Source organism: Artibeus jamaicensis, unplaced genomic scaffold (genome assembly GCF_021234435.1).
Source record: "Artibeus jamaicensis isolate MK-2021 breed Jamaican fruit bat unplaced genomic scaffold, CSHL_Jam_final contig_332, whole genome shotgun sequence".
In the NCBI taxonomy this organism is placed as follows: Eukaryota; Metazoa; Chordata; class Mammalia; order Chiroptera; family Phyllostomidae; genus Artibeus; species Artibeus jamaicensis.
This window is the reverse complement of record NW_026521788.1, coordinates 32634943-32660839: the sequence shown is the minus strand read 5'-3', so window position 1 is coordinate 32660839 and position 25897 is coordinate 32634943. Positions and strand designations below refer to the sequence as shown.

At 40.9% G+C, this 25897-nt stretch overlaps 1 protein-coding gene across 4 annotated transcripts in view; it reads right to left on the bottom strand.

Moving 5' to 3' along the window:
• NRG3 (neuregulin 3) overlaps positions 1-25097 on the bottom strand; it is a 1193746-nt gene extending 1168649 nt beyond the window's left edge. For all 4 annotated transcript variants that reach the window (XM_053663970.1, XM_053663971.1, XM_053663973.1 and 1 more), the window contains exon 1: positions 24233-25097. In XM_053663970.1, coding sequence (XP_053519945.1) covers positions 24233-25097 — 865 coding nt within the window. The remainder of the gene's footprint in view (positions 1-24232) is intronic.
• Between the last annotated feature and the right edge of the window lie 800 nt (positions 25098-25897).

The following is a 25897-nucleotide window of genomic DNA, read 5'->3' as shown; positions in this document are numbered from 1 at the left end:
TGCTCAGACAGTAGATTCAGCCAACCTTGGACATAGAGAATATGCATCTGACAGTTGGCATGGGAGCCTGGCCTTGGCCTGAAGAATTTCTAGAGTTTGGCTTATCAGGGAGGAGTTATATAGGAAATCTGCTCTCTCCCTTTTCTCTGACCATCGCCTCTTTGGGGGCCACATCTGCTCTTCCCCTCACATGGCCAAACACACTGACTGGAATGAAGGGTCTTAACTGCCTTTGGTCTCCAGCCATTGGTGCAGGCAGAGATCACATGAACTCCCATCCCTAACGCTGAAACACTTGGTCTTCCCTCACTCTTATCATTTATCTTCTCCAATAAATGAAAATTGTGAGGTTCTACTGAGGCACTTCTACTTTTCAGTTACAGTGCAACTCACCCTAATGGAATTAGCAAATCATCTCTACCTTTCTTTTAATGTCACTGCCCACAACCTTGGAAACACATTAGAACCACCCAGGAAACAATAAAAACTACTAATGTTGCCACTGCCCTCCCCACAAAAGATATTCTGATTAGTTTAGGGTGGAGCCTGGGCATGGGCATACATACTTTATAACTTCCCCCAACATTCAAAATGCATCCAGGTTTGAGAATTACTGAGAAGATGCTCAGTGGAGTGCATCTAGAATAAATTCCTGTCAGTTTATATGGGGTGTGTATTCCCTGCCCCTGGTTTTCATTGCTGATGCAGGTGTCCGTATCTATTCGCCCGTGCCACCACCCTTTGAATATGAATTGCTCTTTCAATGGGTATCTAGTCCTCTCTATTCCACTCTCTATTCAATTACCTTCTCAAAATTTGCACATCCAACAAAACTGAAGAATGCGAGGTGCTTAAAACAACTCTTTCATCCTCATCTCCACCCCAACACCTGCTCATTCCTTCAGTCCTCCCCACCTCAGTTAAGGATGCCACTGTCCCTCCTCTTATTCAGAAGAGAAGCCTAGCATGGAGTCTTGACTCATTCATTCCTGTCTTTTCTTTATAATGAGTCTTTTCTTCTTGTCCTCCAGAACACATCCAATCTGACGGTGCACTGCTCCCACTACACCTGTCTCCATTCTAGGTGCCAGGCTCTCTGGGCTGCTACAGTGGCCTTCTCATTCGTCTTCCTGTTTCCATCTGGGGCCACTAGAGTGCAACTCCACACTATACCTATAAAGACCTTTATAAAATAAAAAGCCTTCCCTTTATCTATACCATCCCCCAAGCTTTTCCATTCCATGAAAACCCAGTGTATGCTCCTTAATTGTCTAAACTTGTCCACCTCCTCCATTTCACTTCTTACCATTCTGGATGTATTCACTATGCCTAGGCATGCTGGCCAACTTTCTGTCCCTCAAAGCCCTTGGACTTTATTTTTTTCTCGTTATTGTACCCTTCTGCCTCAGGTACTGGCATGTCTTGATTCACCTCACCATCTGGGACTCCATTCAACTATCATGACTTCATCTAAGGTCTCCTTGAACTCCTATATAAATTTAAACTTTCTATCCTGTAATTCTGGTTCAGTATTTCTCAGTGGTTGATAAATACCCCACCAAAATGCTCCAAGAAGCAAAGGCTTGAGTCATTTTTCTTTCTATTGCAGCCCTATAGCAGGGGGCAAACAACATCTGGAAAATAGTAGGTGCTTAATAAGTAACTTAAAAATAAAGAATCTTGATATTGCTATGTAGAAGAGGACTAAAGCATGCTTATTCATGTCACTAAATTATCAGAACAAAGTCATTCTGCTTAAGCCATAATAAGTACTTTTTATCACATAATGTTTCAATATAAACAGAAGAAAACAAAGCTCTAAATTCTCATTCTGTGGAAATTAAATCTACTACTATACTACTATATTTAAATTTTTTAAAATATTACTGTGGAGAGAGGAAAATGAGAGAAAAAATAAGTTAATGAGATGAATTTTAGTTTTCTCCAGAAATATAAATCATCACAATTTAACTCAGCATATAAAATCTTGCTTAATAGTTTGCAGAATCTATCAAGATATGCTTTGGAAGAAGCACTTTGGAAAAGCATTCTTTACTCAGCCTTGAGAATCAGCTCTTAAGAGCAATCAACCTGAAGAGAACAGCATGGGACAGGATAGTGAGAAAATCAGAGAAAGGGTTCTTCCCTCTTCAGAAGCACATTTCCTCTTCTGCTTTGTTTAGTGTGTCAGAAATTGAGACATCAGAGATTGACACAGAGCTCAGTTTCAAACTGAGCATCCCACCTGTCTGGGGCAATCACACTGAAAGGGCATGCTGGTTGAGCCTGCCTGCCTTCCTCAAATACTAGAAATTCACATCCACATGCCTGGAAACTGGTATTTTTCCAGTTACCACTGTTGTGGGATTTAAATTTCACAGCATCCTTCTCTTTTTCTCTATAGTGCTCTTCAGCTTGAATTTGTTTTCAAATCATCAGTTCTTAAGTACAAACTAAATATTTAAAATTAAATTTAGTTCCCCCCCACAAGAAAAGCACTAGCTCATAAAGTAAATTATATTCAGCTCCTCATAATGATTACAATTTGCTCCAATTCTCATATATCCAAACATCCCCTGATTTCCAAAGAATGTTATCTAACTGTTCAGCACCCTGGTTTATAAGATGGTTTGATATCTACAATGTCAGTCCAGAAAAAGTCCAGCCACTGTTAATATAACGAGAATGGTTTGTGCAACATCATTGTAACCTGACAGCCAAGGAGAGTGGACTGCAATGTGCATGAGTGAACAATGATGACTTCACTGCACTAGTCAGTGGGGGTGGTAAACTACTGCCTAACACCATTAGTTAGTTACCTAACTAACACCATTTGGTTAGCATGTGTACTGCATGGCCACTGCATTCAAAATGACTGAGTGAGCAGAGCAATGAATCAGCATCAAATTTTGCACTGAGCTTGAACATTCCTCCATGGATACTATTTAGATGATTCAGAAGGCAGCAGTTATGGGCAAAAGGTGACTGCAGCTTCATCAGGACAATGTACCTGCTCATGTATCATGTCTTGGGCAGAGACTTTTGGCAAACCATCCTATCACCCAGGTGACTCAGCCCCACTATGGTCCAGATTTGGTCACCTGTGACTTCTGCCTTATCCCAAAACTAAAATTACCTTTGAAATGAAAGATATTTCAGACTGTTGATGAGATTCTGGAATATACGATGGGAGATCTAAGGGAGACTGGGAGAACTGTGTGAAGTCCCAAGGTGCCCGCTGTGAAAGGGACTTCGATACCACTGTTTTATATACATTTCTTGTACCTTTATCTTCTTCAGTAAATGTCTCTATTTTCGTATTACATGGCTGGATAACTCTGAACACACCTTGTATAGATGTCACAGCATTCTTATGTGCTAAAAAATAGTCATTATCATCATCTCAGTTTTTGATAATGAGGACATTAAAACTCATAGAGATAGACTCCACTAAATCTCTGATAGAGATAGATAGACTCTATCATATATCTAACAGAAGGCAAAACTTGAACTCTTCCAGACTTAACATCCACTGTTCTTTCTACAGCATGTACACACAGAGTATAAATCACATCATTAAGAGAGTAATCATGACCAAAAGAAAAACAATAACTATTGCAAGCATTCCAATTCCAATTGCTAATCTTCAAGCTAATTAAATGCTAACAGCATCAGAAAGTGGAAAACAAACCAACATGAAATGAAATCCATCAGTCCATTAGTTTCAATTGGTAAGGGTTTCCTTTAGCGAGGTCAGGTTAAGATAGCTGAGGGTATTCGTACCAATACTCTGAATATGTAGGCCTATCAATCTGGAGGTATCTTTAGAATTCATCTGTAATGTAACATTTTCTTGTTTTTTTAATGTCAAAAGATAATGACAACATGGTAGATGCTAAGGCAACTTACTTTAATCTTAAAACTATAAAGCTTAAAGGATAGATTCACCAATGATCAGCAAGCTTTAACAGAGTCATATTTTTTAATCCAAATCAAATTAATCAATGTCTGGTCTGAGTGTCACTGACATGCCAGAGCAGGGCATCTCAGCCAGAACAACCCATGCAGGTAATTGAAGCACCAAGTCTCCCTGCTCCTCAAGAAGAAGGCCGAGCCAAAGGGAAGCAGGTGCCAAAAAACAGGGAGCTTCAGGATGTTGGTGTGGCCCTGCTCTTTCTCAAGTGGTTCTATTTTTACACTGTGACATTTGAAAATCCAGTGTCACTTAGTGATTTGATGCTCGCCCACCTCTTTACCACTGCTGGAGCTCCCTGGGTTTCCATGACACTTATTAATGGGAACAGCAGACTAGTGGCTGCTGGAGGCAGTGGTTATTGCAAGGCCCTGGAAGCTGAACCACATCTCCAGCCCAACAACCATATTATGGAGCGGAACAGGGGAAATAAACCATGAATGAAGAGAGCACTGAGGATGCCCCTGCAAAGGACCAGGACGGAAGAGCAGCAGGCAGTCCCTAGACACCATCTACATTCACAGAGAAAGTTACAAGTTAAGTCCTCTGGGTTTCTAAAAATTGGTATTATTTTTTATTAATATATATGTGTGTTCAAACACTGTTTTTTATCAGAATTTTACTGGCTATGTCAGTGCAGGTGAAAATTGAGCACTGTAGTTTTTACTGATGCCAAATAACCCAAGATGCTCCAGCCCCTAAGATCACTTAGTCAAGAACAGTTGCACCTTATTCCTTGTTTGCTGATTCTTCATGACTGTGACTCACTTTCTATCTGTAACATTATTTCTGGGTATAAAGGAAAAAAAAACACCATTGTTAAGGTACACTAGACAGTACTGCTAGGCCTCTCCTCTTCCTCACCACACCCTGGGCTGCAATGAAACCCTGATCACGCAGAGGCATCTGGCCATATAGTGCACACAGACAGGAAATGCTCACACATCTCCCCCATGCACCCACCTTCCAACTATCTGACAATGTTTACTGTCACTTGTCATTGAAGAAATGCAAGCTAGAAAACCAACAAGACACTACTTTAAAACTAGCTAGTTGGCAAAAGGTTCTTCAGTTAGTTGTTTAGTTTTGTTGTTCATGGTATGTTAACACCTATGACTATGGTGGGGGTGGGAGGCTATGGAAAGAATGGTCACTCCGATGTTGCAATAGCCACAATGTGAATTGTTCGTTCTTTCTGGGTGAGAATATAGAAATCTGTATTGTAAAAATGTAAGGTTTTTTGGTGGAATTGTAAACTGGTACAGCCACTATGGAAGAAAATAACAAAGATCTTTAAAAAATTAAAAATAGCCCTTGACCAGGTAGCTCAGTTGGTTGAAGCATAGTCTTGATACACCAAGGTTGCGGGTTCAGTCACCTGTCAGGGAACATAAGGAATCAACCAATGAATGCATGACTAGGTGGAACAATAAACTGATGTTTCTCTCTATGGCTGTTTCTCCTTTCCTCTCTCACTGTATAAGATCAATCGATAAAGTTTTTTTTGAAAAAATTAAAAATAGAACTAACATATCATCATAACAATTTCACTTCTAGGAATATATCCAAAGTAAATGAAATAAAAATGCTAATACAATAGCTAAGACAGGGACATAACCTAAGTCTCCGTCCAGTGATAAATAGATAATAAAGCTATGATGTGTATATATAATGGAATATTATTCAGCCATAAAAAATAGAAACTCCTGCCATTTGCAATATGCATGAACCTCGAAGGCATTATGTTAAGTAAAATAAGTCACACAGAGAAACAGAGATACTAGATGGTATCACTTATATGTGGAATCTATAAAACAATAACAACAAAACCAATTCATAGAAAAACAGATCAGACTATAGTTACCAGAGGTGGAGGGTTGGGGGAAGAGGAATTAGAGGAAGTTGGTCAAAAGTACAAACAACCAGTTATAGGATAAAGAAGTACCAGGGAGATAAAGAAGTACCAGGGATGTACTGGTCTACATTAACTGAAAGTACCAGATAATGTACACCATGATAACTACTACTAACACTGCTGTATGACTTACAGGAAAGTTGTTAAGGTAGGACATACTTAATTTTCATCACAAGGAGAAAAATTATTTCCTTCTTGCTTTTCTTTTGATTGTACCTATATGAGAAGATTGACATCAGCTGAACCTCTAGTGGTAATAATTTCACAATCTGTGTAAATCAAGTCATCATGCTATTACCTGAAACTTATATAGGATGTATATCAATTATTTCTCAATAAAACTGAAAAAAATATTTTCAAAATCCAAAGCTTTTTGGCTTAATAATAACTTCCCTTTATAACTCTTCAAGATGTCTGTAATTTTTGCTTAAAAAATTGGTAGATGTCTTTTAAAGTTTTATATATATATATATATATATATATATATATATATATACACATATGACATTGGTAGATGTCTTTTAAAGATATATAGCCAAAAGTTCCTATCCCATAATGTGGCTTAGTTTTATATAATAATGACCAAATTAGAATAGACTTTATTTTCAAAAGGTGACGAGTTCATTATATTTTAGTATGACAATATACATCAGCAGAGAACCACTAAAGGTACTGTTTTAGGTATTCTGACATACAAGTATTTTAACACAAAGTGTAAAAAGAGAGCCGAAAGAGTATTAGAGTAAAAACTATATATTTCATAGAGCAAGAAGTTGGGCTAATAATTCAATGAAAAACAGTAATTGTCTCTGGGTGGCAGAACGACAGTAGACTTTTATTTTCTTCTTACTGCTTATATTTTCTAATTTTCTACAGTGAACATGACCTGTTTAATAATAAAAAGAAATGTGCTCCAAAAACATAAAATATTAACACTAGCCACCTAGAATTTGAATTAAATGTCACCCTGATATTGTCACAACTCAGAGCTATGTTCTAACCAATAGTTGAAACCACATTCTGGTGATGAAGTCCCCGTATCAACCAACATGCAGGAAATCATGCCCTTCATTAAGAAATGGCACTATTCTTAGTCCTCCATTTTTCTGTAACACTGTAAATTACATCAACTATGAATTCTGTTTAATGAAGGGAGAAAGATATTATGATTATATCAAGAACTGGATAAATTTATTTACATTTCTAAATAAAATATTTTTGGTGTGCCAGTAATTCTTCCGGGTATTGTCATACCTCCATTTCTGGAATAAATTTACTTTCAAATGCATGTGATATTATATACTATACAGATACACTCACACGCATGTATACACATATATGTATATATGTGTGTGTGCATGCACATGTGTATATATACATGGTTTACAATAACATGCCTACAGCTGGCTACCAAGCTCTTTATCTGTCACAAGGATAAAGGATTCTTTCTTAAAGTTGTAAACAAGCAAAATTCATGGAACTTTAGGACATAATCAAGACCCAACTATATTAGTACACTGAAATATGCATTACTAAATGTTGAACTGCAAAATATGTCACCAAAAGTGTACCTCCCCAAAAAAAACACTCTTCTGGGGGTAAAAGGGGAGCCAGTGGAATTAGTAAATCAAAAATTCCACTAAGATTTTAAGCTCAAATTTAGAACTTGGCTTCAGGGAATCTTTGCCACAAGGAGACTCAGAATGTCTCTTCCAACAGCCTCATTTATGAAAGAAACCTGAGGTTTTCAAGACTGAACAGTCCACCCTGAGGTCTCAGACAACTGAGTAGTGGAGCAGGACCTACACTCCCAACTGTCTCCACTGGCCATCCTGCTGTGCTGTAATTACTTTTCCCCCTTTAGAAATCATTCTTCTAATTAGCTTATTTCCAATTTTTCTTGGAAGCTAAGAAAAAAATGAAACGATTAACAAGATTAAGCAAAGGAACATAAACTTCCCTAAGGTAAAACTCTCCAGCCTTTCCCAGTCTCCATGGAAGTCACCTTCTGTTCATCAGATTCTTTTGCTCCCAGTTTACAATATAGTGGAACATCAAAGAGGAAGTGGCAGACTAGAAACTGGAGATTTAAAAAGCCTGCATGATCTACAAACCCCAAAGTCCTTGCTCAGATACCTAAGTGTGCTATATTGCTAATGCCACATTGCTCCCCACACCACAGCTTGGAGAAATGGGAAATGGTCGGGAAGCTGAGCCCAAGTCCCATTCATCAAACAGGCTTTTGGGAACAGCCTTCCTTCCTTCTTCGAAACTCTGACTCCCAAGGCACGTGGCAACAACTCTTCATCAAAAGCAGACATATTCACAAACAGCCTGATTTTCCTCACACAAAAACATTTCTATTTTGGGAGGTTCAGAGGTTCACATGATTGCGTTAACTGATAACTGAAGATTAAAGTGGACTTCCCAGCACAGCGGTGAAAAGAAATTGATGGAGCAGCTAGGGTACTCTTCCCTAAATGCCGCATATGAGTATGTGTCATTTATTTTTATACAATTCATTTCATACCTTGTAGCTGATATTCTGAGAAAAGAAAGAAGTTCCAGTAGGGGGAACAGATAATTTCATTTGACAATATAATAATGTCTGGGGAAATGTGGGAAAAGGCAGTAACAAACTTCTGCAAAGTGATTTTAAAAGAATCACTGACCAAAGATTGCCCTTCTCTACGGTTTGCTCACAAAGAGACTCTCCTGTCAGGATAAAGAGCTCACTGCCCAGCAATCTAATTCAATTTTCACAATGGGAGTGTAGTACATAAAGACTTTCTGTACCTGGCAATTAGTCTTCAAACACTACCACTGAGAGATGCAGCCATTCCTTGGCAACCAGGATGAGGACACACGTACCACTCATTGTAAACAAGTGTGAACAATTATACACTGTGGGATACAAGGGAGCTGATGGTTGTGAATTGGATATGTGTTTGGTAGGTTTCTATGTTTGTATATGTGGAGAAGTGGGAGAAAATGAAAACACTGTAATGAGTTAATTTTTTTTATCTCAAGCATCTATAAAGCTTTTTCTGATGAAACTGTTATAATATCTACTCTTTAATATCTTTCCAATACTTTTTGCTCAAGCAAAAGATTTTGGTTGTTCCGTCCTAGCATCAAAGTTCTTATCACTGATAACACCATTTTTTAGAAAATTAAGGTTTTCAAATTGTAGACAAATTTTCAAGTTTCTCCCTTCCTCCACTCCATATACACATAAATGGACCATTTACTGCTCCTAGCGAGCTCAACTAGGCAAAAGGCAAAATCCTCTCCCTGCCATTCTAGAAGGAACTGATCAGAAGCCAATCCTTGCAGAGTTCAGATGCAGGAAGCCTACCACAAGGTACCTAACAGTAGGAACTGTGCTTTGCAAGTAACATGTTCTACTGGACCATTTTTCTTTAGTGTTAACATTTCTGTGTTATCTAGTCACTTAGAAGTAATAGAGCTCTTTAGACTTTTACAACACTCAGCCATTTGCAGTGCATTGTAGGAAACAGCATTTCATTATTTATCATAAATTACTCGGAGCTGCTCACTATGAAAGATGAGCATCACTGTGATACCACAGAAGGTCACAGAGACGCCTACAAAACCAAGTGATGAAGGGGAAACACAAATTTAACAGTGACTTTGTTAAGACCCAACCTACAGTTCTGCCTTCTTCCTTTCAAAAATCTCTTTTGAGCATATGCACAAAGACCCAAATAACTAAGAAAAGACTACCTTTACCTAAGTAAAAATTATAGATAAACTGAAAATATCCCAGGCAAATAACAAGTATATGTTAGCTGGCCTATTATAAATGTTGACACCAGTGAAAATTATCTGATTAGTGAAAAACAGATGAGAGATGCCATTACCAATCAACACTAATTTAACATCTGCACTTACAGTGTTACAGCCCCTCTGTCTGGCCACAGTGAGAGCAACCAAGGAAGCTGGCTAGAGTGATGAACTTAATTTTAATCTGGAGGTTCTTTATGGTGAACAAAGTGGGTGCCAAGTAATTTTGGCTGCTGATATATGCAAATGAAGGGATGTGGTTCTTATCTCTATGACGGGAGCCCTCTGGCAAGCTTAGTGCGAGCCTCACGTCCTCACAGGCCCCCCTTTGGGGTTCCTGAGGCAGCAGCATACTTTTCTCTCACTCATTACACAGTGAGGACATTCAAGGCATCAACAGTGCTGCTGCCTTTTGAATGCTTTGCCATTGTCAGCACATGGTCCCAAAAGGTCTCTGGAAAGGTCTCAGATGAAACCAAAAGAGTGATGTGGCCATGCTTTGGCAAAGGAGTTTTCGTCTCTGAAAAAATCTGATGGCAGTAACAGGTTAATTTAGGTGAAGCAGTAAAATCGAGAGATTCTTCCTATTACTTTTTTGTACATCTCTACTTGCAAATGTTTAGACATTTGAAAGCTACTATTTTGGGTTAAATCTATGGCTGTGATGATGTGTCTATGGAAAGACTAAACATTTTAAAACAGCAATTCTACTGCTTTTTGTAGCACTTTCGAAGAGGCACTAGAATAAAGTCAATAATTAAAAATGTTCAGCATATGTCAAAGACCATATCTTTAAAGGATTGGGGACAAATTAGCCTTAGAGAATCCTTAGAATCTATCACTTGCTCCTCCCTTTAAATCATCCTAGAGATTTTGCATCTTCTGAAAATTCTACAGGCACTGTGCCAATTCTTTGCACCAATCCTGACTATGGTTTCCCGGGGCGGCATAGGTATGCATGTCTTCCCAAGCACTCCCTCCTTCATCAGGCCCTGACTTAAGGAAAAGGTGAGGCTGCCTCATTACTTCCAAGACAGACCCTCTCTGCCCACCAGACCAGATATGTCACTGGCTGCTCTGATCACTACTTTCTGAAATGGCCTAATATACTTTTCAGGTGAAATCACACATTTCAGCATTTAAATATTCTCTGGAATGTATGCTCTGGTCTTCTTCACAAAACCATAAATGCAAATGATTAATGGTCTTTCTTATGCATCATACACTCAAATGCTTGCAGAACTGTGACAGTCTCAGATACAAGTATGCTGTCATATGTGTGAAACGTGACAAATGTGGTAACCCATGCTGAATCGGAAACACTTCAGACATGGTGAAAGAAAGTTTTATGCAACAGAAACACAAGGTATCCACTCAGAAAAGCCTAAGTTGGAAAGGAGTGTGGGTATCCGCATGGAGTCTCGTTAAGCTGGGATCCTGAGAACAAAGGGAGCTGCTGAGGCCTGGAAGCCCCTCCAGTTCGTCAGACTTCCGGGCATGAACAAAAAACTGTATTATGATCCAGTGTCTGCAAACAGAAAAATCCCTGAACTCAGACCACCATCCTGGTAACATGAAGTATAGGCCAAAAAAGTGTTTTTGAAATACTTCTCTTATATTTTTAAGTTTGTATTGATGCAGACAAAAAATACACAAATAATATGCATAAAGCTCAATGCATTTTGACAAATGGAACTCCCCCAAGTAATAACCCCCAGATCAAGAAGCAGAGTATTAACAATAGCCTAAAGCCTCATATCTTGGGTCACCTTCCACTCACTACCTGCCTCCTCCCCAGTGATAATCACAATTTTCACTTCTAACATTAAACATTATGTAAACAGAATCATTTGTTGTTCTGAATCTTTTTGCTCACCAATGTATTTGAGAGCCCTAAAAGAATTTAGGCACAAAGGCTATGTGTCCCACAAATCACCACTTTCCATCAGCCTAAGGAATTTATCTACCTGTAGTCCAACCACCTAACTTTATTATGTGAATAAATACCTTGTGATTCTGGGACAGCCTTACAACATCCAGTAAATCTTTGAAGTGGTTATTCCACCTGTTTTTATTTGTTCTCACCCTCCCTTCTCAGATCCAGCACCACAAACAGTCTCTGCATTTTCCTTTTATTTGATCTGCAAAATAGACCAGGTAATTGGTTACTATACACACAATTGATTCATTAATATTGGCTATATCCATCTGTGGCAATTCTATTAAAAACTGCCCCACATCTGCACACTTGAAGAACCATTAAGTAACTTATTAAACTTCTATTTTATTCCTATAAGGTCAAAGCTAATAGTCCAAGGCCCAGGGTAAGACACTCTGCCTTCAATAAGGCAGTATTTCCCATGAGCAAAGAAATGAGTTTGTATTTCTACACATCTGCATTTCATAGCAGAAACCAACTCATCAGCACTTCACTGCTGCCACCATCAATTAAGACACAAACACTTAAGACAAAAAAAAGGAAAGTCTCCACAGAACAAAAACCAAAAATTGAACTGATTCTGATTCGTGGAGCATATTCTTTATTTTCTCAAAAGTAAAAAAAGAAAAAAGAACACCTCTAATTAAAGACATAATTCATGACCACTAAATAAATCTTAGAAAATACGCCAAACCCAATACATCGGGTAGCAGCACCATCACACAACACAGAAATCACCGCCGTTAGGAATCTGGTGAACCCCCTTTGAACACAGTTACTATCTATTAAATCTGTCTATTAATCCACATAGCTTAGTATAATTGGCATCTAGTTTTCCACCAAGAGTTTTAGGTAGTTATATAATAAACATTTTCCAATATATTTAAAATTAGTAAAAACTCAATTTAATGGCATTGTAAACCTATTATGTACAGAAAGGAAAATTTATTTTATTATTTTATTTTAATATAAAACATACAAATGCACAATCGCTTGCCAAATATTTGCCTAAAGGATTCAAGGCTTCTCTCTTGAATAAATTTCCTTTATCCTTCTGGTGAAACATCATGCCCAAAATGTGTGCTGCAATTTTCTGGTTTCAGCATGTTCATTATGGAATGAGAATGTAAAGCCACAAGTGAAATCCAAGTTCGATTTTTTATGGATATGTAAACACTTATATTCTCCCTTAAACTTGCCCACAATGTGTTCAACAAGCATTTTTAAGTGATTTATCTTTATGGACTATATCCAAAGTAATCTACTTAGTTCTAACAGAGACCACAACTAATTCATTAGTTTACATACTATTTAAATACAAGGACTGACATAAACAGGTTTGGGAGCTAATAAAACATGTAACACTAAGTAAACATGCCTCTCATCTGAAAGCAAAAGCCCTAACAGTTTTTTAACACAGGACTAGTCTCCTTCTGAAAAGTCAGTTCAATAGAATTCAGTAAAGATAGTGTTTATCAGCATTCTTCCACCCCACTTTCACTCTATTTCTAAAGTCTAGATTTTGCCATCATGCTGACAAAAACGTTTGTTTAACAATAAATTTGCGTAAGCGATCTCATTTCCCCTCTTCTTTATGAGCACAGCTGTCATTCTTAGACTACAGGATTTGTGCACAGTCTTAAGGGATTTTTGAAAATATGGGCTTACTAACAAAGTATTCTGATCCATCGGCATGGCTATTCAAAGAGTATATAACCCAATCTTAGTATTTGACTTAGTTCTGTTTTCTTCTCATGAGTTTACAAGAGGAAAAAGCCCAGTCATCTTTCATTTTAACCAAAAGAATATTTTCCCTCTGTGATCTCTGCTACACAGAAATGTTAAACAAATAAGCAATGATCAGGCCCAATTTGTGCTTTCCTTGGTAGACCATCATGGTCTCACCGATAGTCCTCTTCTTAGGACCACTGGCTAGTCACAGGTGGGTACCTCATAAATTGTGCCAAGAGGAATTCAGATGTTCTGTAGGAGACACTGTATGTGGCGCAACACCCACATTTATTTAGTAGCATGGGAATGTGTCTGTAGAACTACACAGCATCACTCCACAGGTTCTGACACATTTCACTGGCCAGTCTCAGCACGTGATGTGGTAACTACTATAATCAAAGCAAATATGGAATGGTCAAAGACAATTTTGGTGACATTTTAGGAAGCAGATAAAGTCTGTAACTGTTTTCTATCATTGTTCTATTGAATCATGTACAAGCAGCCAGAGGGGAAAACAAGAGTTGAGAAGATCAAGGGATAGAAGTATAGGAGCCCTGACTGGTGTTGCTCAGATAGATCTGAGCAACTACTGATTTGGTTCCAGGTCAGGGCGCAAGCCTGGGTTGCAGCTCAGGTCCCCAGTTGGGGATGTGCAAGAGGCAATGGATCAATGTCTCTCTCTCTCTCTCCCTCCAGTCCCCTCTCTATAAAAAAAATAAACCCTTTAAAAACATTTTTGATTGAAATAGCACCTACATTTCTCTGTGGACTGAAAACCCAGGTGATTTCTCTGGTTAAGAAAAAAAGGCTTCTCAAGCAGAAAAAAAACAAAGACACTGAAATAGAGAACAAGGGGACAGTGACCAGAGGGGAGAGGGAAGGGAATTTAAGGGGAAAAAGGCGGAGGGATTTGGAGGAACAAATAGGAAGGACACAGGGAGGAGAACTAATGGGGGTGGAAATGGGAGGGAGGTGGGGAGATGGGGCGGGGGAGGCTGGGATGGGAGAAATAGACAAAAAACTGTACTTGAAAAATAACTAAATAAAATTTTTTAAAAAACATTTAAAAAAAAGAAAAAAGTTCCTTTTCCCATAGCAAAAAATGACGTACAGAGCAGATGTGCCTTCATGGAGTTTACAGTGGCATATGCCACAGTCGATGAGCAACAGACTTGAAAAGGGCAATGTATGCTGATAAGGCCACACTGTATCAATAGGTAAGGATTTGTGGTGGAAGAGATTGCCTGCAAAATGGTGTTCTGATCTTCCTCATCCTTCAAACTATGCCACTTGAGACTGTTCTAGGTAAACTTTAAAACCACTCCAAGCCCAGCTAATTCCCTGCATGATTGAGATAATCAGACCTACACTGTGGGCCTAGATAGTTGTCTTTGAGTCCTTGTTTCAATAAGTAAATATGACAAACTGTGTGCCACTGTCCTGGCACACAGTAAAACTCCACAAATGACAACTGCAGTTTCTATCATTGCCTCAATTCTCAGGTCTTTCCAAGGTTGAGATTCTGTGAAATGTCCTTCCACATTTCAAAAAAGAAAACTCAAGGCAAAGAAATTAACAGAATTAGGCCAAAAATGATGAGGAGATTGTAATTTCTCTTTTAGTGAACTTCAAACTCCCTGGCAAACCATAGGAAGATCATGCCAAGGGTCACATGTGGTCATGGGAAGGGTATCTTAGGAGGTAGGCTGGTATGTTCAGTGACCCTTATCAAATGTTTGGCATAAAAATTCTATTTTTATAGAATGCATGGCTATAATGCATTAATGCTGACATAACTGCATAGATTCAGATGACCATTTATGTTTATACATGTTCTTACAGCCTGTGCTGCATCCATGATACACATGATCACTTCTAGGGAAAGGCCTCGAAGACAAAATATTATCATTGGAAGCTGTTAAACTTCTATTATTAAACTTAATTCTAAATTTCCTTTGAAAGTTTGTTTCTGACTAGCCTTCTTTTATGCCTGTGCATGACAATTTATGATTTATGTACAATTACCAACTTGTCTTGAAAAATAAAAATTTATAACAAAAAAGTTATACTTTGAGATATAATTTAGGAGAAAGTTCCAACCAACACAAGCTTGAAGCAAGATGTTTTGAAAATGTTAATATTAATATTAAAGTTCCCCAAGGTGCAAAGGTATACACCTAAAAGAACTTTCTGATGGATGCAAACAACTAATCCTCTAAAGCCTAAATCACAGTAACTCCTAAATTAAGAGGGGAACGGAATGCAATGCAGAACTGGTTTTTATTAACATTTATTTTCTCCAAACTACAAAGACTCAATGAAAATAAGACAGTGTAGGAAAGGAATGAAAAGGAGCCATGAGGCCTTGTTTATCAAGAATTTTCAGATTCCTATAGATTTCATATTTCCAGATAATCCAATAGTCTCACTCATTTCCCCCCGAATTTCAGTTCCTCTCTTTGATAAACATGTATCCAAAACAGGCTTTAAAAAACATCTACCAAGCAAAGAATGAGAAATGATGTGCTGTGGTTTGTGACTAAAGTTCCAATGTGATTTGAGGTAGATTTCTTCACCATATTTTCTGTTTGCAAGATATCAGAGAGGAACCCAGGGGAGGTCCTAGGGCATACAAGAGTAGTAATCTCTCATTGTGAAGAAACATTCCTCAAGCTTGGTAGCAAACTATGTCCAATATCTCAAATGAATTCAATGAGTAAAAATACCTAGTCTGTCTACTTTCCATTTCTCTTGACATTAAAACAGTTGTGGGTTTTGCAGCTCAAATGGTATACGAGGCAAGTTATACCCTGGCTGGTGTAGCTCATTGGTTGGAGCATCATCCCATGGACCAAAAGATTGCAGGTTCAATTCCTGGTCAGGGCACATACCTGGGTTTTAGGTTTGATCCCTTCAGGCCACATACAAAGAAGGCAGGCAGCTGGTTGATATTTCTTGCTCACATTGATGTTTTTCTTTTTCTCCCTCTTTCTCTCTCCCCCCTTCCTCTCTCTCTAAAATCAGTGGGAAAAAATGTACTTGGGTGAGGATTAAAAAAAAAAAGAGGCAAAGTATTGTTATCACCCTCTTAATTCCAGGGGAGGAAGTTAAAGTCCAAAGAGAGGGACTTTGCTTCTTTGAGGTTGCACAGGTATCATAGGACTCAAGGCTACAAGATTTTTGTTTATTTGTTTAATTGTATATTTTTATTTGTAATTGTACATAGGACAAGGACACCTCAATCCCCTTCAACCTAGGCACCTTGGGACCTCACACAGTTTTCCCACTGTATTTTCCTGAATTTCATCCATTGTCTAAAATCTCTTCCCCTCCAAAGGTGATTTTAGTTCTGGGAAAAGCCAGAGGTTGCAGGGTGCCAAACTGGGCTGTAAGGGAGCTGAGTCATATGGGTAATATGATGTTTCGCCAAAAACTCTGCACGAGAGGTGACAAATGAGCAGGAGCATTGTCGTAATGAAGCTGCCAATCACCTTTTGCCCATAGCTGCGGCCTTCTGAACCATCCAAATAGTTTCCATGGAGAAATGTTGAAGCTTAACGCAAAATCTGATGCCGATTCATTGCTCTACTCACTCATTTTGAATGTGAGAGCCACACAGTACACATGTTCACTCAACGACATCTACCACCCCAATTACTACAACAGTGAAGTCATTTTGCACTCATGTGCATTCCAGGCCACTATCCCTGGCTGCCAGGTTACATCAATGTTTACTAGAACAGTGAAGTCATTTTGCACTCATGTGCATTCCAGGCCACTATCCTTGGCTGCCAGGTTACATCAATGTCGTACAAACTGTTCTAGTTATATTAATGATAGCTGGACTTCTTCTGGACAAATGTAGATAAACACACAAATCTTTGTCACCCTCCCACGAAAGTCATCAAAAAATATGGTTATGAGTGACTCACATTTTCCATATGTTACCTGCTAAAGGAGTCACTTTCTCAACCAACCTCCCTTTAGCCAGCTGGTTGTTCACCTGCCCCCCTCCCCGCAGTGTGATGAACATGGTGAAAAGGTCATAGCCAACAGGCTACCATCAAGGAAGCCTGCACATGTCTGCAACCACAGTCAGGATAACAAACCTGTATATGCCAGTTGTCCCTATTGTAATTATGTAAGTTAGTTCAACTTCATGTAAGCAAACAATATATGGTTACAGAAATAAAATATATTGTTGTTTTTGTTAAAACATGGTTGAGTGTTTTAAAGAAATTCCAAACGGTAAATTGTTTTACAAAGTAGAAGGAACAGCCACGAGTGAAAAACTTATCTGAACAAATAATAAAGGAGAATTTCTCCAATCTGGCAAAGGAAACAGACTTCCAGGAAATCCAGGAAGCTCAGAGAGTCCCAAAGAAGTTGGACCCAAGAAGGAACACACCAAGGCACATCATCATTACATTAGCCAAGATTAAAATGAAGGAGAGAATCCTACAAGCAGCAAGAGATAAGGGGACAGTCACCTATAAAGGAGTTCCCAGCAGACTGTCAGCGGATTTCTCAAAAGAGACCTTACAGGCAAGAAGGGGCTGGAAAGAAATATTCCAAGTCATGAAATCCAAAGGCCTACAACCAAGATTGATCTATCCAGCAAAGCTTTCATTTAGAATGGAAGGACAGATAAAGTGCTTCTCAGATAAGGTCAAGTTAAAAGAGTTCATCATCACCAAGCCCTTATTACATGAAATGTTAAAGGGACTTATCTAAGAAAAAGAAGATAAAAAAGATGAACAGTGAAAGGACAGCAAACTCACAGTTATTAACAACCACACCTAAAATAAAAGCAATTAAGAGGACAGCTAGATCAGGAGTGAACCATACAAGTGGAGATGACATGGAGGGTTAGCAACAGGGGAGTGGGAGAAGGAGAAGGGGGGAGAAGGTACAGAAAATAAGTAGCACAGACAGTAGGTAGAAAATCGATAGGGAGGAGGGCAAGAATAGTAGGGGAAATACAGAATCTAAAGAACTTGAGACACGTGTTCATAAACTAAATGGGGGTATGGTGGGGAAGGGGTGTACAGGGTGGAGGGGAATGAAGGGGGGAAACAGAACAACTGTAATGGCATAATCAATAAAATATATTAAAAATAAATTAAAAGTAGAAGGAAACTATGATGAATTATATGGACAAGAAATTTTAAAAGATTCCAGGGCAGGGGTATATTGTAGTATCTATGAAGAATCTGGGTTCAGATTCCTTTACAAATACGTTCAAAGAAAAAACAGGTAATTGGAGGTATGGTTTATAAAAAAACTGAAAAGATGTTATGAAAATATAGATATGTACTCAAGAAAAAGCCTTGGCCCTACATCAAGGTATGGGAGAATGGACACTGTACACATTTTAAGTTTTATTTTAATTTTCTGCTTTTTAAACCATTACTTTTATAATCTATTTAAATTACCTAGTTAAATACCAGCATTTCAATGCCCAAAATCCATGTTAAATATTCACTAAAATGAAAACAACAAAATCATATGAGAGTATATAACAGTTTATGCTTAATTATACAATTTTACTGTGGACTGAAATAAGTGCTATCAACATTACTATGATTAGTATACCAATCTATGTGGAATAATAAATGGCAATTAGTCTTCCACCAAGTTTTTGGACTCCCATAAAAAAAAAACTTAAAAAGTGAAAAATAAAGCACCAGGACAGTTAAGTAATTCAATTGCCTAAACAGGCGGGAAAAAATCCCTAACATTCTACATCAACTTAAACAGTCTAATGTCTTACCAAAAAGATTGACTTTTAAAACAATTCAAAAGTCTGTAAAGAGCTTTCAGAAAGAGTCGTGATTCAATTCCACGAAAGACTGGATAAGGGAGAAGTGCATGAAGTCCTCAACAAAACAAATGTGAAAATGGAAATCCAAACTAAACATGTGTCCTAAGACTTTCATTACTAATTGTATGAGCAGGAAACATCTACTGGATATTATTTCATTTGAATATTTCAAAGCTTTAAACTGAATCTATTCCTCCCTCCTGCCTTCACTTGTATACATGCTTCTAGAGGAAAAACTCTCCTGCATGCAGACAAGTAAAAGTTCTAGGATCTCAAAATGTCTCAGTGGTATTTGTCAACGCAGTACCAGCTCTGTGCCTCACAAAACACAAAAGTCCTAAGATAAAAACAGATTCAAAGAGAGAAGAATGAATTTCGGCTCTAGTCATAAGCAATTCAAATGCATTTTGCAGACATAGATTTATGGCTCTTCCCTTGCTCCAGTATATTTCAGGGCCAACTTTCATGTTCCATTTTCGATACTCCCAGATAGAAATTGAGATATGTCTGGCACTAGATCTGAGAGGTTATAAAGAAAGCATTTTTACAAAAGAAGCAAGATAAAAATCAGCCTTCTTCCCACTGTGGTATGGAGAGGAAGAAGGGTTCAGAGGGAAGAAAGATCTTGTTCCTCTACACACTAGACCTCCCAGAACAGCACTGGTTTCAAACCCTAAACCAGCAGCCTTGCTTATGGCCCAAGTCTGATTGAGAAAACTTGTTTTCTTCAGTAACAGAAGATGCCACAAAGTAGCTTTGTTTGTTTGCTTGTTTCTCTTTCTTACTGACAAGCTTGTAGATCAACACTGTGCATTAAAAAAAAAAGACTAGAGGGAAATGCCACCAATATGAAGGTGCCTGGATTCACAATTCAGAAAGGAATCTCAATTAGCCTTGCCAATCCCTCATCTCAGCCATGAGAAATTGAAAAGGAAGGCTTAAACCACAGGCATAATGCACTGAGACCAAGCTAAACATGGCCCTAAAAAGCCTTGTCAGTTCTATGCTGACCCCTACTCCCTTTTCTTCCATTTGGACCTTATGTGTCTAAAGAGTGAAATGTACAGTAAGACTGAATAGAGCAGAAGTATATCATAACCCTGTATTAAGGCCAAAGGAAATAAAAAACATACTCAGGTTCAGCATGTGCTCATTAAAAAAGCTCTCAACTGGATTTCATAAGAAATATTAATCTTGAGCTCTGAAGCCTCACTTTGGCTACCACACATGATTAGGATCAGTATCTTCTACACTGAAATTCCTTTGAGGGCCCTATTCATGTATACAGGAGACAATGTATAGGAGTAAGTTTATTTAAACAAATTATGCCTAAGGCTGCTTATAAAAGCAACCAAGAGTAGTCTTACTCAAAGATTAAAGATGTTTAAAAAGAACCAATAGGAAAATAGTCAGAAAGTCAATGTCTCTCTTCAAAATTACAAATGGTATGTTGAGGTAAACTTTTATTTAAATAGATTTGGTTATATCAGAATTACCCTGGTACCATGTTTAAACATGAATGATATATTTTAAATATATTTCTTCACTAAATACACTATTCAAGTTTTGTGATCTTACTCACTGGTATTAACTATGTACTTTCCAAAAAAATTACCCATTAAAACTGGCTCTTTGCCTTTAGTATTTGAATTTAGCCAATGACTCTAATCTTTTTAGCAGTTAGAGAATTTTGCTGAGTAACAACAATTAACACTTGTGTTGACAACATTCTACATATGTGTATCAAGCCTGAAAACACAACTCAATGTGATGTAAAAGACTGTTTGACACTGATCAAAATCACTGTTTCTCTACTGTTTGTAGTAAACATTTCCTTGGCTTGGAAAACCTGTAAACTAACCTACACTTTCAGACACAAAGAGCTTCAAAAACATTTCTGGTAAAATAATATACTAGTGGCAATGTGTTTAAAGTACTTGTTTCTAAAGCATCTGAAAGTAAGGCTCATCCTTGGCAACTAACTGGAAACTCCAGTAACAGAAGAAGTTTGGGTTCAGCTCATAGTCTAAAGGTTAGAGAATAAAAAGAGCCGACTTCCAAACCCTTCCTCTCCTTCTGCCTTTCAAGTTTAACATTTCTTTATCTTTGATCCTACAAAACATTAGAAACAGACTTCCAAACTGAACCTTCCACATAACAAATAGCTTTTACTTGCAAAAATCCTATTATCCTTTAGCAACTATTTATTCTAGAGTGAACAAACCTCTCCTGTTCCAAAGAGCTATGCTGCCTTCATACACAGAATCCATCTGACTGACCTAAGATGAACACGACATTCATTCCGTGAGCTTCGAGGTGTTTCAGGGAAGAGCAAAGACTCTGACCATTAAAGAATAAGTGAGTCTCAAGAAAACAGAGTATCATCCTTAGCTGTCTGTAGGTGCTACAACATAATCCATGACTTCCATGGATGGAAGGAAGGAAGGAGGGAGGGAGGGAGGGAGGGAGGGAGGGAGGGAGGGAGGGAGGGAGAGGCTAGACAAAGAAAGAAAGAAAAGGAGAAAGAGAAAAGAAAGGAAAGAAAATCTACTTCAACTATGGAGGTGGGAGCTGGACTAAAGAGAAATTTCTCTCCAGGGAACTTAAGTGACATAATCAAAACAAGTTAAAAATATAAGTACCAGACAGGCCATTATTCTTCAGCTGCACCAGCAGTGTTGAAAATCTTTCAAATAAATCTTTATTTCAGGTTGTTAATCATCCTGCAATCTTGGACCAAAAAAAAATAATTAAAGTATATTTTTTCTTTAAATTACCATACAACTATGTATTTAAACTCATCTTTTATAGAAACTATATAATCTTCCTTTCATTAAAATTTCCCTTGTTGATATCAGCAAACCAGGTCAGTTTCTGCTGGACTGCATACTTCTGTTTTATCACTTAATTTGACGTATTAAAGGTTTAGAAAAGAGCAAGACCTGGACTTCAGATATGCATAAAACAAATACTTCTTATATGTCTATGTGAACATTGGCACCATTAACAGATCCCTCCCCTTTTTCCTTGGGGCTGAGGGCTCTGTCAATAATCATTACTTATTAAACAGCCTGCCATCCCTTCTACAGAATGTAAGAAAAGACCATGGAGGGGTAGAAATAATTACCTTGGGCTTTTCTTAAAAGACATCCGGAATGGAACACAAGGAAACCAGTTGAAAAAGAACTTGAAATGCCTCCCCACCCCCAGCCCTGTGTGCATGCTGTCCCCAACCCCCACTCCCAAATACACAAGGTTGAGAAGTTTTTCTTATAAACTGTCAAAAGAAATGGTAAAAAAAAATCTGGGGTCTTCAGCATAGACACATGTATTTACAATCCACTGAATATGTTCACACATACATTTGCACATCCTTTATTCGTTCACGAACTCAGGCTAGATTTGTTGAGAGAAGCCTCTAAACACCTACTAAAAAAAATGTGTTCTCAAAAATAACTGCTTCAGTCAAAGGAGAGAGAAGCGGCAAGTGACTGATCTGACTGCCATCCTGGTTTGTGGCAGTCTCCCTCCTGTCCCTCTTCTCCCTGTCTCCCAACACAGCCTATTTTTCCCAAAGCGGAGTAAGGAAAGGCATAAGCAATTTCTCTCTTGGACCTTACCCACAAATACACTAACTCCTAAATTGAAAAAAAAAAGTCATCAAGTTGTCAAGGAATAACACCCATAATAAAACCACAGGTCAGGGAGATGGAAATTACCAGATGACTGAAAGCAACTCAGGTATTCCTACTGAAGAGTTAATGATGTGCGCTCTCCCTTTTCCCCAGATGTTATGGCTCAGAACAGACATACACACTTAAGACAGCATAACCGGGCAGTTTTTGGAGAACAGCCTTGCACAGAACTTAAACTGAGAGACCGGGGGTTTGTCCTAAATAACCTTCACAGGTTGTGCAAAATGTTCCCATATCCTAGTCAACAGTCACGTCAAGAAGCTTCTTAACATTCCCTTAGTATAAGAACAAGGTAAGGAGTAAGGATGGGAGGTCAATGCATCATCTAAAACATTTATAAAGATGTAGAGAAATATATACCTCCTATACAAATAGAAAGCTATCATGCTTGGGATAAACTGGCCAATACTGGCAGCAATTGAGCAGAGGTTGAAGATGCTACATTCCAAGTGTGACCTGTTTCAAAAGGGCTGTATATTCCCTCACCTATATTTTCCTGACAGAACGAGTGGAGATTAGGTTCACACCCCACCTTTGGGAAAGGAGGAACAAAAGCAAATGCTTGGCAAGCTGAAAAAACTCCTCCTTCATCAGGATCCAGAGGCAGCCGCTCTGCAAGGCTCTCTTCGTATTTCCCCCTAGTTCACTCACACTTGGTGGCCACAGACTCAATTTTCTACATCTTGGAATGGCCATGGGCAGGCGGCCATCAGTTTAGCCCTAGGCTTCAGACAGCCCCCTTTCCCTATCTCTCCCAACAGCTTCATATTAACCCTTGATGATCGCTGCCAGGGTCAGGGCTGCTGTATAAGTGTCTACAGCTTCTTTCTACCAACACTTTCATGAAATCATCATCTCACCGCCCCCCCCCCCCGGGACATAAAACTTCCCTTGGTGGTTTACCGTCGGTCAATTTGCATTTGCTTTTCTTTCTCTCCTTCCTACGGGCAGGGAAAGGGCTCAGTGCGTTTGGGAAGGCCCTCCCTCCCTTCCTCCTCTGCTCTCTTAAGGAGCCGGATCCCAAAGCTGGCCAGCAGGTCTGCAGTGAGGAGGCACTGCTCTCTCGTTAACCCTTTGAAGGGACTTAGGAAATGAGTTCTCATTTGGGACCCACTGAAGCAGGGCCCGTGGAGCTTGACCGTCTGCCCCCCATCCCACACATAAACCCAAACAGACAGGAACCTTCTTCCTCCTTTTTGGCCAGTTTTAACTATCTTTCTCACTATGTGCTCCAAACCTGGAACGGGGTGGGGGTGGGGGGGTGTTAGAAGCCAGGCAGCAAGGGGAAAAGACAGCAGGAAGAAAGGAAACTCAATGGTGAATCAGAGATCAGACAGCGTTTACTTACGAAATTTGGGGCTGGTGCTAGTTTCTGGCGTGGTGGTGGTAGAGGAGGAAGACGAGGTGGTGGTAGAAGAGGAGGAAGATGAGGAGGAGGAGGAGGCAGCGACAGCATCCTGAAAGGGAGACAGGGTCCAGGAAGGAGTAGAATCATGAAGGTAGGAGGAGGTAGCGAATGCCGCAGTGGGCCAGGAGGGCATTGCCTGGGTACTGGGGGTTCCTGGCAGCGGAGGCCGGGAGCCTGGCGTGCTGCTACTGAAGAAAGGGGCCGTCGTGGACAGGACCGTCGGGGGACCCGCAGTGCTTCGTGCCGTAGTGGAGCGCGGGCTGGCCCGAATGGGCACTCGGTGCCCCGGGAAGCGAGTGGGAGCCCGCGTGATGGTGGTCAGGCGGGTGCTAATCCGGTTGGGCGTCCTGGAAGAGGCGGCGCCGCCGGAGGAAGGGGTGGCTGGGGACGTTGTGGAAGTGGTCGTGGTAGTCGTCTCCATGGCCTTGGGGAAGGAGCTGGGCTTGGAGAGAAAAAAGGGGTCCTGGCCCATCCCCTTGGAGTCCACCAGGTCGGTGGGCACGTATTCCTTGACGGAGCCCACCACGATCCATTTGAGGAGCATTAGACTGAGCCCCAGGCCGATAAAGCCGATGAAAAGAGGCACCACGCACAGCCACGTCTGCTGCCGGTTCCACACGATGCAGTCGCTACAGCGTAACTCCCGGGGGGGCTCGGCCGCCCCTTCGCCGCCGCCGCCGCCGCCGCCGTCCGGGCCCCCGCCCGCCGCCGCTGCCGCCGCAGCCGCCGCGGTGCCCTCCTCGGCCGAGGCGGCGGCTGCCGAAGCGGCTCCAGGTGGCGAGGCAGCGGCCGCCCCTTCACTCATCCTAGGAGCCGGTCTTCACCTTCGCCCCCCCGAGGGCCGCGCCAGAGGCATGAGGCCGCGCCGGCCGGGCGCGGGCACGGGCTCCGGCGGCGGCGGGCTGGGGCTCAGGCAGCGGCCGCGGCGGCCGCATGCAAATCGGCTCCCAGCCCCCACGCCCCTCCCCCCGAGAGGCGGGCGGCGGGAGGGGAGGCGAGGAGCGGGGGAGGGGACGCGGACCGGGAGGGAGCGGCGCGGAGCGCGGACGAGGGGCGAGACGGCCGCGGCGCCGGGGACGGTTCAGGGCGCAGCGGGGCGCGTCTGCAGCCCGCCGAGCGGCCTCTCGCGCGCCGGGACGCCGCGTCCGCTGAAGCTGCTGCTGCCTCTGCCGCCAGCCGCTCGCATGTGCTCCCACCTCGCCGGCATCCTCAGGGCGCCGCGCCCTACCCGCTCCCCCGGGCGCCCGCCCACGCCACCGCCGGGCCTCCCGCCGCCTTCAGGGGCCGACCTGCCCCGCGGTGGACAGCCGGGCGTCGGAGAGCTGCATTCCGACACAGGGGTCGGTCTGGCGGCCTCAACCGCCGGACCCGGAGCGCTGCGAGTCCGGGCGGCGCGGTGCACCTGTTCTTCTGCCGGCCCGCAGCCAACCCTCGGCCGGCACTCGCCGGGAGAGACCAATCCGAGCGCAGCGCGGAGGGCGAGTGGCCGGGCTCGCCGTGCTCCCCGCCACCGCCGCCCGAGTCAAACTCCGGCGAGCTGCGCAGCCGCCGCCGCGAGCCCGGGACCCGAGCACTCGGGGCGCTCGGGGCTCCTGCGGCTCCCGG